At 52.3% G+C, this 13,445-nt stretch overlaps 3 protein-coding genes across 3 annotated transcripts; all 3 read left to right on the forward strand.

Annotated features, from left to right (window-relative positions):
• Positions 1 to 937: 937 nt before the first annotated feature.
• On the forward strand, positions 938 to 1,455 carry CLUP02_04619 (uncharacterized protein; the record flags this gene model as incomplete). The annotated part of the gene is made up of 2 exons (XM_049283630.1): positions 938 to 975; positions 1,086 to 1,455. The coding sequence occupies 2 exons, from the start codon at positions 938 to 940 to the stop codon at positions 1,453 to 1,455; spliced, it is 408 nt and encodes a 135-aa protein (XP_049140773.1).
• A 1,660-nt stretch (positions 1,456 to 3,115) lies between these two features.
• CLUP02_04620 (glycosyl hydrolase family 3) lies at positions 3,116 to 6,294 on the forward strand (the record flags this gene model as incomplete). Its single annotated transcript, XM_049283631.1, has 5 exons — positions 3,116 to 3,202; positions 3,547 to 3,692; positions 3,742 to 4,380; positions 4,441 to 4,453; positions 4,546 to 6,294. The coding sequence occupies 5 exons, from the start codon at positions 3,116 to 3,118 to the stop codon at positions 6,292 to 6,294; spliced, it is 2,634 nt and encodes an 877-aa protein (XP_049140774.1).
• A 1,840-nt stretch (positions 6,295 to 8,134) lies between these two features.
• CLUP02_04621 (fungal specific transcription factor domain-containing protein) lies at positions 8,135 to 12,524 on the forward strand (the record flags this gene model as incomplete). Its single annotated transcript, XM_049283632.1, has 12 exons — positions 8,135 to 8,178; positions 8,226 to 8,321; positions 8,409 to 8,456; positions 8,517 to 9,053; positions 9,104 to 9,187; positions 9,271 to 9,418; positions 9,480 to 9,549; positions 9,772 to 10,528; positions 10,581 to 10,817; positions 11,005 to 11,256; positions 11,313 to 12,367; positions 12,427 to 12,524. 12 exons carry the CDS (start codon positions 8,135 to 8,137, stop codon positions 12,522 to 12,524), a joined length of 3,426 nt encoding a protein of 1,141 aa, XP_049140775.1.
• Positions 12,525 to 13,445: the final 921 nt, after the last annotated feature.

The following is a 13,445-nucleotide window of genomic DNA, read 5'->3' on the forward strand; positions in this document are numbered from 1 at the left end:
TTGGACAGATGAAGCGTCGAATTAGACTGTCGTCCGCCTGCTTGGGTACGAGGGAACGTTACGTGCTTTACTGCGGGCTGCGAGCTGCGAGCTGCACGGATACGTCAGATCGGAACTCCGACTCGGATGATGATTGATCATAAGGGCAGGGCATGCAATCTACGCAAAAAATTCTTCCTTCTCTTCGTGAGCTCCCATCGCGAGAGCCGACGTTGGCCGCTGCGTACGGCGATGAAGCTTCTCCAATAAAGTAGATAGTAAACGGGCCGAAAGGACTGGGAGACCCCGCTCCTTGGCACATGGTCTCTTTGACTGTGAACATTCGATGCGCACAATAGCGAGTGCATTCAAGCTTGATTCATGATGGGTATGAAGGTACCCGGTATTCCGCGGGAACGATGGACGATGGAGTCTGGAGACGGGGAGAGGATTTGGGTGATGAGGGGTAGCAGAGGGCCGAGTGGATTGGCTGGCACCTGGGTTCGAAATGCGGGGGAGATGAGGGGGGAGACAAACTGGAGACTGGAGATGGAGAAGAAAAGTGTGTGTGGGTGAGGAAGAGCCGAGAGGCGGGGGATGCGTTGTCGTCGACAGCGTGCAAAGTACCTCACTGCGGTGTGCAGCGTAGGTAGACTGTACTGCGTAGAGGTTGGTTGGTTTGGGGCGTGGCGTCATGTAAGTCGCCGTGTTGGACGTTGGACGAGCTGAATTTCTCATCATCAGTGATCAGTGCGAGGAAGAGAGATTATGGTTTTCATGCAACGGCAAGAGAATTGGGATGACGGGAAATGTACAAGTTTAAGCATAGGTTTAGCATCCGGTTTAACGTCCGTAGATGAGACGGATGTCCCGTACAAAGTAGCCTGTAGGTAGGTACTTGCAAAAGTGCGTCTGCGCCTCCGTCCCTCTGAAAAGTACCAATGATTCAGGCACCAGCATGTTTTTGAGTTTGTCTTGGAGCCTCCATCCCGGGACGTTGCATTTTCCTTATTTACTGCGTAAAAAAATTGTTTATTGCACTCTCTGTCAATAGCTAAGACGGAATGACAAAGACGCGTGCCAAGCGAATGAAATGCCGAACGTAGTGTGGAGAGTGTTTATTCCGATCTGCAGCCCAAGGCACTCAAAATCCTGCTCATCATGCGCATAGGTACCATTTCCATCAAGTACCTTACCAACCGAGAAAAGGAGAGAGAAACGGGAGAAAGAGAGAACCTTGAGGCTTGGAGAATTTCGCCCGGGTCAACCACGGATGTAACGCTGCTGCAGACGGTGGGAACCAGTTGGCAATACGTCGACCAATTGGCGGCGTCCAAGTTCCATCAAAGCCGTCATGAATGGAAAGAAACGTCTCCTTCTGAAAGCAGAGGAAAGAAAGAAGACGCCTCTCTGAATTGCCAACGGCGGGAAGGCGTAGGTTGGCGCAGCGCCACCACTACCGGGAACCGCCTCTAGACCAAGAACTCGTTAGCGTAGAGAGGAGCATGCGAATGGGAGGGAGTACTGCCGGAATACATGCAGCCACAATGGCATGCCCTGCGTATCGACATGTTTCCTCCCGGTCGCTGACCGATTCCTGACGTTTCTGCCGTCCAAGGCAATTTCCTCCCATTGCTTCTTTCCAATCTCCAGATGATTGAGGCTTTGTACTTCATGGGGAGGCAGTCACGACTCACTCCGTGGAGAGTTGTTTCCCTCTCGCTCTGGGGCAATGAGGAGGGGCCCCGCTTCCCCACCCGTTCCGATTTGTTTACTGAACCACATCGATACGTACCCCAGCGGCCGGTCTCCATTCCCCGGTCCGTTGACTTTCTCTCCTCCCGTCTTTGCCTTCTCTGGCAACATTCTATGTAGTGTGGAAACATAACATTGGCGAGGGCAAGCTCAAATTCACCAAACGTCACAGATCTCATTCGTCCATTTTTCGACAACAACATCGACTTACTCACATCAGATACACCACATCTAGCTTTCAGAGACAATTTGTGCCTCTTCCCGAGACCTAATGACTCTAAAGTCTCTACTCATCTCACCCGAGGGCCCGAGTCCCGTCATCTCTCCTGTCCGGCCATTCCTGGTCTCGCCCTGTCCGTCATCGCACTTGCTGATCGGCCCTTTTTCAACATGACATACGGATACTATTACTGCACCCTGCCCCTAGTGGCCCAGCGAACCCAATCATTACACCTGCGGATAGGTGCCATTCACGCCGCTCGCCTGTCCCCAGTCTCGGGACGGCGTTTGCCCCGGACTTTGGCACCCTCTCTCCAATGTCTCGAACGCAAGCTCCCCTCGAGTCCCTGAGTCCTTGAGCGCCCCTTTCAAAGTCGAATTAGAGCATGCCTCGAGCGCAACTCGATCCAGTCTTAGCTACAGGCGGCCCTCCATCTCCAACTCATATGACCTTCCTCCTGCACGCTGGCGTTGTCCTTGTCTTTGTCTTCGCCATACATCGTCTTCTCCTTCTCCGCATCCAACCGAGTCTTGCCCTCCCCGCAGTGTACGGTACCATTTCCAAGACAAAGTACACGCGTGTTAGTCAGAGGCGGTGGGATACTTCACGACCCTCCCCAGAATTCATCTGCGGTGTGGTGGGGTAGCATCCGTTCAGCGTGCTGCATATGCCCACAAGTTGGTCCCATTTCACCACAGCTTGTAAGCAGGGAAACCTTGTTGCATCATCAGGCCCAGCCCAGATCAACACTTCCGTCTTTGCGGGCCCAGCACCTTGCCCTCGGCACCTTCTCTGCCTGCGGATACTACCCTTGCGGCCGAGAGAAAGAGGTCGAGCTTGTTTCCTGAAGGAGCTACCCTGGACGATCATCCCAGCTCCTCTGTCAACATTAAAGTAGCAGCCGCACCCGCCTCCATCCAATCCCTCGGTCAAGGTTCTGTGCTCTCCTTCCACGAGACCTCAGCTTCACAACCACCGACACTACCTCGAGCCGTCCTACCAGTGACTACTCGAGTTCTCATACCTTGTGTCCAGAGCCATTGAACGCCGGGTCACCGATTCACTTCGACTAGGACCTCCTTCCACCGTTGTCTCTGTCCTCTTCGCCCAGGCAGCCACTCCTCCGATACACGACACGCTCAGCAAAGGCAGGGATTCACAATGAGAACACAAAGTCTCGTCGTCGCCCTTCTGGCGGCGGCTGATCAGGTCGCTGCTGCCGTGGCGCCTGAAGGAAAGCTACACAAGGTAAGTTGCTGCCGCTACGGTTCACTATCGATCTAGCGTTTTTGTGAAGCCACCTTTCAGCTTGAGCGGGGCATGAGTTTGTCTTGGACAAGAAGGATCGGTATGCAGGAGTCATGTCTCCGTGAGATCTAGCTGGATGGAAGGCGCCTTGCTCCTTATGAAGCTCGTCTTCTCGATCTCGCTTTTTAACTTGCAATTCGTGGTCTTCCGTATCATCATTCTAAACAGCTTTGCTCCCCATTGGCCATGTTGTAATCGCAACCATGCGTTTCCTTCGCTTTCTTAGTTCCGCTCTCGGTCTATCACAGCTTTTAGAATGCCCAAAAGACTTACGATGTCCACAGCGCGATCTCGCACACTCGCCTCCAGTCTACCCGTCGCCATGGATGGATCCCAGTGCCGATGGCTGGGCTGATGCCTATGCCAAAGCCAAGGACTTTGTCTCCCAATTGACTCTTCTCGAGAAGGTCAACTTGACCACTGGAGTCGGGTACGTATACCGTCTTCTCTTGAACCGAAAATGGCTAACATGACTACAGATGGCAAGGAGACGTTTGTGTTGGAAACGTCGGTTCTGTTCCCCGCCTCGGTCTTCGTGGTCTTTGCATGCAAGACGGCCCCGTTGGCATTCGTTTCACCGATTACAACTCCGTCTTCCCCTCCGGCCAGACTGTCGCCGCGACCTGGGACCGAAGCTTGATCTACCGCAGAGCCGAGGCCATCGGTTTCGAACACCGCTCCAAGGGTATTGACGTTGTCCTCGCCCCCGTTGCCGGACCCATTGGTCGTGCACCAACTGGAGGTCGCAACTGGGAGGGCTTCTCCGTGGACCCTTACCTCACAGGTATCGCCATGGCCGAGTCGGTCAAGGGTATCCAGCAGCACGCTATTGCCTGCGCCAAACATTTCGTTGGCAACGAGCAGGAACACTTCAGACAAGCTCCGGAAGCTATTGGCTACGGATACAACATTACCGAGTCCATCTCGTCCAACATTGATGACAAGACTATGCACGAGCTCTACATGTGGCCATTTGCCGATGCCATCCGCGCCGGCGTTGGTTCCATCATGTGCTCGTACAACCAAGTCAACAACTCGTACGGTTGCCAGAACTCGAAGCTTCTCAACGGACTTCTCAAGGAAGAGCTCGGCTTCCAAGGATTCATCATGTCTGATTGGTGAGTAGTTCCCAATATTGTTCTAGATATGTAGAGGGATAATGGCTAACATGTCTGCAGGCAAGCTCAACACGTGCGTATCCCCTTGATAGCTGAAGGAAGATTTGACTTCATTCGCCTCTCTTTCCTAGCTCGTGTACAATTTTCATGCTGACTCTGAAATAGGCCGGTGCTGCTACCGCTGTTGCAGGCCTCGACATGGCCATGCCGGGCGACGTTCTCTTCAACACCGGAACTACGTTCTGGGGAACCAACTTGACCGTTGCTGTCCTCAACGGCACCGTCCCAGAATATCGCCTTGACGACATGGCTCTGCGTATCATGGCTGCCTTCTTCAAGGTCGGCTTTGAGGTGGAATCGGTTCCGGAACTTACCTTCTCCTCATGGACAAAGGACACCGTTGGACCCGTTCAATACTACGCCAAGGAAAACACCCAGGTCATCAACCAGCACGTTGATGTTCGTGAGGGCAGAGACCACGCCAACCTGATTCGCGAGATTGCCGCCAAGGCCACTGTTTTGTTGAAGAACAATGGCGCCTTGCCACTCAACAAGCCCAAGTTCTTGGCAGTCATTGGAGAGGATGCCGGACCCAACCTTAAGGGCCCCAACGGATGCGACAACAGAGGCTGCAACGATGGCACTCTGGGTGCTGCATGGGGATCAGGAACGGCAGAGTACCCTTACTTGGTCACCCCTGACCAGGGATTGTCTGCCCGTGCTGTTGCCGATGGTACTCGTTACGAGAGCATTCTGAGCAACTACGACACTGCGGCTACCACGGCTTTGGTTTCCCAGGCAGATGCCACGGCAATCGTGTTTGTCAATGCCAACGGTGGTGAAGGTTTCATCAACGTCGGAGGCAATGAGGGCGACCGCCAGAACCTGACGCTTTGGAACGCCGGGGATGAGCTTGTCAAGAATGTTTCGGCGATCAACAACAACACCATTGTCGTGATTCACTCCATCGGCCCAGTTCTGTTGACTGACATGGTTAACAACCCCAACATCACCGCTATTGTTTGGGCCGGTCTTCCTGGACAAGAGTCCGGTAACTCGATTGCTGATGTTCTCTACGGAAACGTTAACCCGGGAGGCAAGTCTCCCTTCACATGGGGCCCCAACCGCGAAAGCTACGGTGCCGATGTTTTGTACGAGCCCAACAATGGCGAGGCGGCGCCGCAGGACGATTTCACTGAGGGCGTCTTCATTGACTACCGCCACTTTGACCGTGCCACTGCTGGATCTAACAGCTCCGACGTTGCACCCATCTACCCCTTCGGCTTTGGTCTCTCATACACCACCTTTGAGTACTCCAACTTGGCCGTGACCAAGGGCAATGCCGGCGCGTATGCCCCGACGACTGGAGAGACGGCGGCAGCACCCACGTTCGGCAACTACAGCACAGATCCGGCCGAGTACGTCTTCCCCAGCAATGAGTTCCGGTACATCTACAACTTCATCTATCCCTACCTGAATACCTCGGATGTCAAAGAGTCTGCCAACGACCCAACCTACGGCAAGACTGCCGAGGAGTTCCTTCCTCCCAACGCTGTTGCAAGCACACCTCAGCCCAAGCACCCCGCGTCCGGAGCCCCTGGCGGTAACCCGCAGCTTTGGGATGTCCTCTACACGGTGACTGCTACGGTGACCAACACGGGCAAGGTGGCTGGTGACGAGGTTGCTCAGCTCTATGTCTCGCTCGGCGGACCAGAGGATCCCGTCAAGGTGCTCCGTGGGTTTGAGCGCATCCCTATTGAGGCCGGCGCGTCGGCGACGTTCAAGGCGGAGATTACCAGACGTGACCTCAGCAACTGGGACACGGCGAGCCAAAACTGGGTCATCAGCGAGTACCCGAAGAAGGTGTGGGTTGGAAGCTCATCAAGAGACCTGCCCCTGAGTGCGTCGCTGTAGATGGCACAATGTTTGCAGTTGGATTGTGGAGGGGATGCGGCGACTTGAATAGTACCCAGTAGTTTTTAATCAATCATGTCTACTCTTATCGGCTGAAAATTTTCCCGTGCTTGCTGAGAAACACGATTTTCTCTGAGCCAGCCAACTAGCTGGTCCTATCGTTCAGCAAGCCACTATTAAAACTCTTCGCGATCACGTTGTTTATGGCCGTTGTATGCATTCGGATCACAGAAACAAATCAGGGATGAAGATGTGACTGACTCAAGCAGCAGCACGTAGTGACGCAACATGGACCACATTTCGGCTCACGGAAGACGATATGCCCTTGCAGGGCAGGTTACAGCATGACGTGAGGGTAGAGAAATTTTGACGATTTCGACGGCCAATGATTGACATCGATTGGCTCGTAGGATCTCTAAGATATCGTCTATCTAGGGCTTTAGGGGGCGAAGAAAGGGTGTACACCGTAAGGTAGGTCTGGATCTAGATCCATCAGTTGAAATGCCCAACTCAGACCGAAAAGTATTTAGGCTCACCGACACTCACCTGTAGCCCCGCCCAGGTGACGACAGACCCGGGAGACTGTGAGGTAGAGACACACGGATACACCGTGCCCGCGCTGAGGTGTTTATCACCGATCAAATCAAACTCCGTCGTGCTATTTTATATAAGCACAAGGTACGGAGTAATTAGTCTGGTGATGCAGTGACAGCGAAGGAAGGAAGGCCACTGTTTAACTCCATCGTTTTGCATTACTAAAGGATTACCACAGTATATATAAACGCTACCCTACCCTCGAATTCCGCACTATTTAACCTTAACCCTTTTTATAAATCACCTATCTTTTCCTTTATTCTACCCTCTCCCTTATTAAAAAATCGCTAGAATTATAGTTTTAATAACTTATTAATAAGCTAGTATTATTATTTAAAAATAAATAACTTACTCTTATATATAAGCACCGGGAGTCTTATTATTATAAAAATAATAATAAATATACTAAAGTATTTAAAAGAGTTTTTTAATAAACTTCTAATACTATTTAAAGTAATTATCCTTAAGTTATAAAAAAAAGCCGAGGTACTATATTAATACGGCCCTATTTATTTTATTAATATTAATAATACCTTTTTTAATATAAGATATATTAATAATACTCTATAGCTAGGTTATTATACTTTATAAATCGTACTTAATATTAATAAAGTTTTTAATATTATTTATTAAGTCTTTTATTAAAGTTATTATTATAAAGTTAGTTTAGTTATTAATATCTTAATAAGTATTTTAACTTAACTTAAAGGCTCTTATAGCTCTTAAAAAGAGGCTTTTAAAAGACTTATAATTAAACTTTTTATTTATTATAACTAAAATTATTATAATTAAAACTATAGCGCTACTTACGGACCTCGATAATAAGTAATTAATAATATAATTTTTTTTTATAATAAGCTTAAAAAAGTATCTTAATTTAAGTACTAAATAGGTACTATACTATTTTATTAAAATTATATTCTTATACTTATAACTTAGAAAGAATTAACTTTCTTCGATAACAAGGTACTTAGAAGGAAGGAAGGCAGAAACGGGAGTCTAGAAGGTATCGAGGGCTCCAAAGTGGGGTAAGTCACGAGTGGGTCTTGGCGGTTGGGCAAATGGAGAGTGAAGCTGAGTTATACCTGATCTGGCTTTAGCGTGGGTGATCCGAAGCCGCTCTGACCCCAGAGCGATCAGTGAGCAGTCAGAAAGGCTGGAAGGCAGGGCCACCCGTAGTATTATCACTGCGGAATTCCTTCTATTTTTCGATTCGTTCTTACTCATCCAGAGACTTAGCTAAGCAATGGGTGGAAATTCCAAGGGTCCCGCGCAGCCGGAGGGGAAGGAGTAGCGTGGCAGCCAACTGCCCGGACGAAAGAGTTGAAGAAACACAGACATTGGACCAACGCCTCTCAGCTTGAACCCCGCTGCTTCCCGTCTCTTTCGTTGCGCCTTCTTGTCCTGTCCTGTCCTGTCCTGTCTTGTATCCAGTGTGTTCCATTGACATCTTCTCTCTCCCTTCTCTTCTTTCCTTTTCCGTTTCCGCCTTTAGAAATCCTCCATTCCCGGTGCCCGAGTCTCGCGACCAGTTTGCATTTCGCTGCTGCTTTCTTGAGCCTCGCCCGGTTGCATGGCGCGCACTGCGTTACCTTGCAGCTGTCATAGTCTCTACTGCTACTGTTCAGTGGTGGTGCGAACCCATCTGCGATTCGCGAACGCCCATCTCGCCGTCGCTTCGGGATCTCGGCATTCAGTCTTCACTTAGGCTGTAGCTTCTTTTGCTGGTCCCCTCACCTGCTTTCTCCTCTCCTCCAATCCCCAACCTCCAAACGCCCCCTCTTCAAGGGAAAAAAAAGAAGGGACTCCTCTTTCGCCAACAACGGAGCCGCATTGGAACGATTGGAACCACACACCAGCCAGCCCGGCCAGGCTTCGAACCGCAAACAGCACAAGCTCCATTTTCTCGTTTCTCGTTTCCTCGTCTCAACGGCCGGTAACGCGCACCCGGGCGGCAGAGAGAAAAAAGAAGGAGAAAGAAGACCAATCCAGAAGCACGCATCATTGCCTTGCCTTGCCTTACCTAAGGAGGTACATCTAACCGCCGCAACTGGGACCTCTCAAATCCCGAATTGTCTTTCCCACATCCATTACCCGCCTCCGGCCACCAACACCGGCATCCCGAACCAGACACACAGAGACACCCGACCACACACGCCAGGACCGTACGCCGAACGACGTTTTCGCCTTGCTGCAAGAAATTGCAACTCACAAGTGAAGAGCCCGCCGCCTGCGCGCAAAACTCCACGCCGCACGCGCTCATCACCCCCGATCGGCCGCCCGGCTGGCCCCCCGTCACGTCCGTGAACTGTAAATCCTTCCACCCCGGCGGACGGGCTTCGAAAGGGGGAGTTCCCACCTTTCTGTGCCTGTCCCATACAGAGGTCTGGAGAAAAGCAGCTATCGCCACCACGGTCTGTTAGGCTCTCAAAGCGGCAGACAGCGAGCTGCATCTGTAGCTGCCACCGCATCCGTGACGTCCTCCACCACCATCTTCACCTCCGCTGCTCACGCCGCCGACGACACCCGGGTCTGATGCAAGGCCCGTCGCCATCATGACCGAGTCGCAAACCACCCCGACCCCGGATCAGGCCTCCATCGATGATCTTACCCCCGAGGAGGCCAACCGCATCATCCACTCTCACCGCAAGGTCAGATATGGTGAGTGAGACTGATCCATTCATGAGTGACTTTTTCTCTCTGCCACCCGTGGACGGACAAACATATGCCGTCTGCTCAACATACCTCATCTCATTTCATCCCATATCCTCTAGGTAACAGAGATGAGATGACTTGATCTTCACATCCTCTCACCTTCATCTCACCTCCATATCATAAATCACTCATCTCATCATCTATTGACTCATACTGACTCCTCCAAAGGCACCGCTTGCTGGCCATGTCGCCAACGCAAGGTAAAGTGCGACAACAAACAACCATGCGAAAACTGCGTCAAGCGAGAACACCCACAACTATGCTCCTACAAGCCCAATCGCACAGCCTCTCACGGTACAAACCACAAGGCCGCCGGCTCCGTCACAACAGAGGGCGGCAATAGCAATGCCGGCGGTAATGGTGCCAGCACCACAACCGCACCGACTACAGCAGGTAACGGCACGGCTTCATCAGTGCTCAATCGAAAAAGACTGCATTCGCCCGAAGATCCTGCCGCGGACGCCGCCGCGGGTCAACCTCCCTTAAAGCAGGAACCCGGCAGCGCGACCTGGCCACGCGCGGCCATCGGTAAGTCATCATTGTCGTCTTCACTGCCGCATAACCAGCACATCCATCCTGGTTCGAGACCTTTTGCTTCTGCAGCATTGTCGTCGTCGTTTATGGGAAACAACAACGGGTTGTATACTGATAAGCTCCCCCGGGGACCAGTAGCTGCAGGCGTGGTGGACGAAACCGAGGCCCCCGAAGCCGTCACGCGGTATCTCGGCCAAAATAGTATCCCCTCCCTTTTGAGGGAGCAGTCCGGCGCCAACGACCTGCAAGAGGGCGTCGATATACGGCAGGATATGAGGTCCATTCTCGGACTCGATACCTCTGCGCCCTTTCCGCTCATGTCATCAAAACATCTCGATAGTCTAACGAGGGAGATATCGGCGGAGCTGCCCTCGGATCGAGAAGTCATGAAGTGAGTGTCTCTTCACTTCACAAGGGACAGGGGGAGGACTAACAAAATGAAGGCTGTTCCGCACATACAAAGAAACTCCCCAACAATTCTGGGGCTTCGTCGTCGATATTGATGACCTCGAGTCTAAGCTCATGGTCTACCTCGAAGACCGCGCGCGCAACGCGAGCAACGCCGCACGCACGCCGAAACCCGTATCCGCTTCATGGCTCGCCATTCTTTTTGCATTGCTGGCCGTTGGGTCGCAATACCACGACTCGCCGTATCATATCCGCACGCGGGACTCCCAAAAGTACATACAAATATCGTTCCATTTCTTGCGGCTCGGCAATTTTTTACTACGGTTAGTCATCCTCCCTTCTTTGCCTTTCGGCCCCCTTATCTCTTAGAGAATGGGTCCCATCCGGCTATTCGGACAATGACCGTGAAATGTAAACAAAAAACCACCCGCTGACCCGAGACTCCACACCGGCTTTAAGACCCACATTCGATTCCATCCAAGCTCTCTTGCTCACCAGCTTCGTCCTTCTCAATGACATGAAGGCCGAGGCCTCGTGGGCCCTGCTTGGTCTGACCTGCAGGCTGGCTCAGTCTCTCGGCCTGCACCGGCCGAATCCCTCTGACGGACGGGACAGCGCCCGGAATGATGGACAGTCCAAAGAGATGATCCGCCGGAAGCTGTGGTGGACATGTGTGTGGCACGATACGCTCACATCACTATCCTTTGATCGGTAAGAACAGCAACTCTACGAGAATCTCATAACCAGACGCACTCTAATAAGAATAGTCCTCCCATGACAAACATCCCCTGCTGCCCGATTCCGACAGTAGCAACCACCATTGCCGGCGAATACGGCTACTTGGACACAATGTATCACCTCTGCGAAATCATCTCGCGGCGTCTGAACCCAGACGTGGCAACGACAGTAAGCTACGAGCAAATGGTTGAAAACTGCGAAGCTGTCGAAAATCTCCGCAACAACGTCGCCCCCAACATTCGCATCAAGGAACAGTGCAAACGCGCCATCGACCGCCTTCAGCACTACGCCGTCCGCCTGCACACCTCCTTCGTCATCTCCGTCTGCTGCCGCCCCGCCCTCCGCCGCGACTGCACTAAGCTCACCCCCGAGCAGAAGCGTCATCTCTCGGACAAGTGCCAGCACAATCTCGCCGAGACGGTCCGCATGTTCCTCGCCATGCACCAGCTCTCCGTCATTCCTACGCGCAGCTGGGCGTTTACGTATCACGGCCTCTCGTCCGCACTGCTCCTCGGTATTCTGGGTGAGACGAAGAACAGCCCCGAGGTCCGTCAGCTGCAGGGCGACCTCATCGCCGCGCTGTCCGCAACGGCCGCGAAGGAGGCCACCTCGCCCACGGCTCACATCCCCAAGACGGACAAGGATATCGAGCTGTCTGGACCATTATGGAGAGCGCTGACGGCGCTGCGTAACATTTACGAACATGGCACCATCATGGGTACGTCGCAGATGAAGGGGACCGACTCCAGCGGCACCGGAAGCGGGGCGAGGACGCCGCTGCCGCCGATGCTCATGGGCCCCATGGGCAATAACGTCAACGGGAACAATGACGGGAAGCCGTTCGGCATGGATCCCCACCAGGACGCGGCTCTCGCCATGGCCGAGATGCAAAATGGTACAGCGATGACGGAGTACACACCAAAGCACGTAATCTCTGAACCTCCCATTCGCGATCCTTTCGTTCCTCGGATGATGCTAACAAGTCTCAGCATGGGATACCCACCCGTCAGCATGGATAACATTGCCAACCTGGACCCGTCAACATACATGTCCCCAATGGATCTCTACGAATCAATCTGGTGGGGTAAGTAGCGTTCACGAATCTGTCGCCGGTTGAGACTTACAAGGCTGATCGTTCCCTAGAATCGCCCGACCCCTGGAACAGCGGCGTCGATACCATGAACTTTGATTTCGTCGCCCAACCGCCGCCGGGCCAGCCCCAGCAGCAGTACTATTTTTGAGTGAAAAAAAGCACAAAGCACATAAAGCATGGGCGGTATAACAAAAAAAATCTTTCTGGATGTGCATCATCGTCGTCATCATCTTTTTCTCGGAAAATCCAATTCGTCCAACGATCCAACTAAATCTACTCGACGCAACATTGACTGACTGGGACATGAAAGCGGCGCTTGATTTGCTTCTTTAGGGAAAACGAGGAGGGGCACGAACCTACACACCGTTGGTAACCCCACGATTTGTTTTTGAGTTGGACTTTGGAAAGGGTGATGGGTGGATGGGATGGGTGCTGGGTGCTAGGGCTGGGAGTTGCACATGGCGAGGGGCAGCTGGCTTTGTTGTTATTTTTGGTTGAAAACTCTCTTCAATCTCGATGGATCCAGGCGCTCTTGTTTTTGGGAACCTTGTTCGCTTCTTTCCACGAACCCTCTTACGAGAGATAGTGTTGATGAAGCTGGCATCTACTGTGTTTAATCATGTTCTTTTCTGGGGCTTCCCATCTGTTATGATTTAGGAGTGGTAGTCAAGATACCGCCTTGCCCTTTGGTCGCAGTTTGTCTAGCGGATGTGTCGATACTGGGTACGACGTTGCTTTGCTTCAGCTGTAGGATAGGACAACTAGCAAAGTAAAGAGAAAAGCCAATCTCACCATCGTGACCCCTACTGTGTGTATGTTGCGTGTGTACTTTTGGCTAGCATCCATGCCGTGGGTGGGTACTGAGAGTCGGCCTCGTTCTTCGATATCGGCCCCACGCCTAGGCCCGGCCGACTTGTACCATCGGCGAAGGAGGTCGGCGATGGTGTAAGAGCGGGGCCAATCCGACCGGAGGAATGTCGTGCAGTCTACCTACCCAAACCCCCGCACGCAATTGTAGGTTAGCCTGGTTGTAGACAAGGTCAAGAAGCAGCCACGCAGCCGATCAGTC

This window comes from Colletotrichum lupini, chromosome 2 (assembly GCF_023278565.1).
Source record: "Colletotrichum lupini chromosome 2, complete sequence".
Taxonomy (NCBI): Eukaryota; Fungi; Ascomycota; class Sordariomycetes; order Glomerellales; family Glomerellaceae; genus Colletotrichum; species Colletotrichum lupini.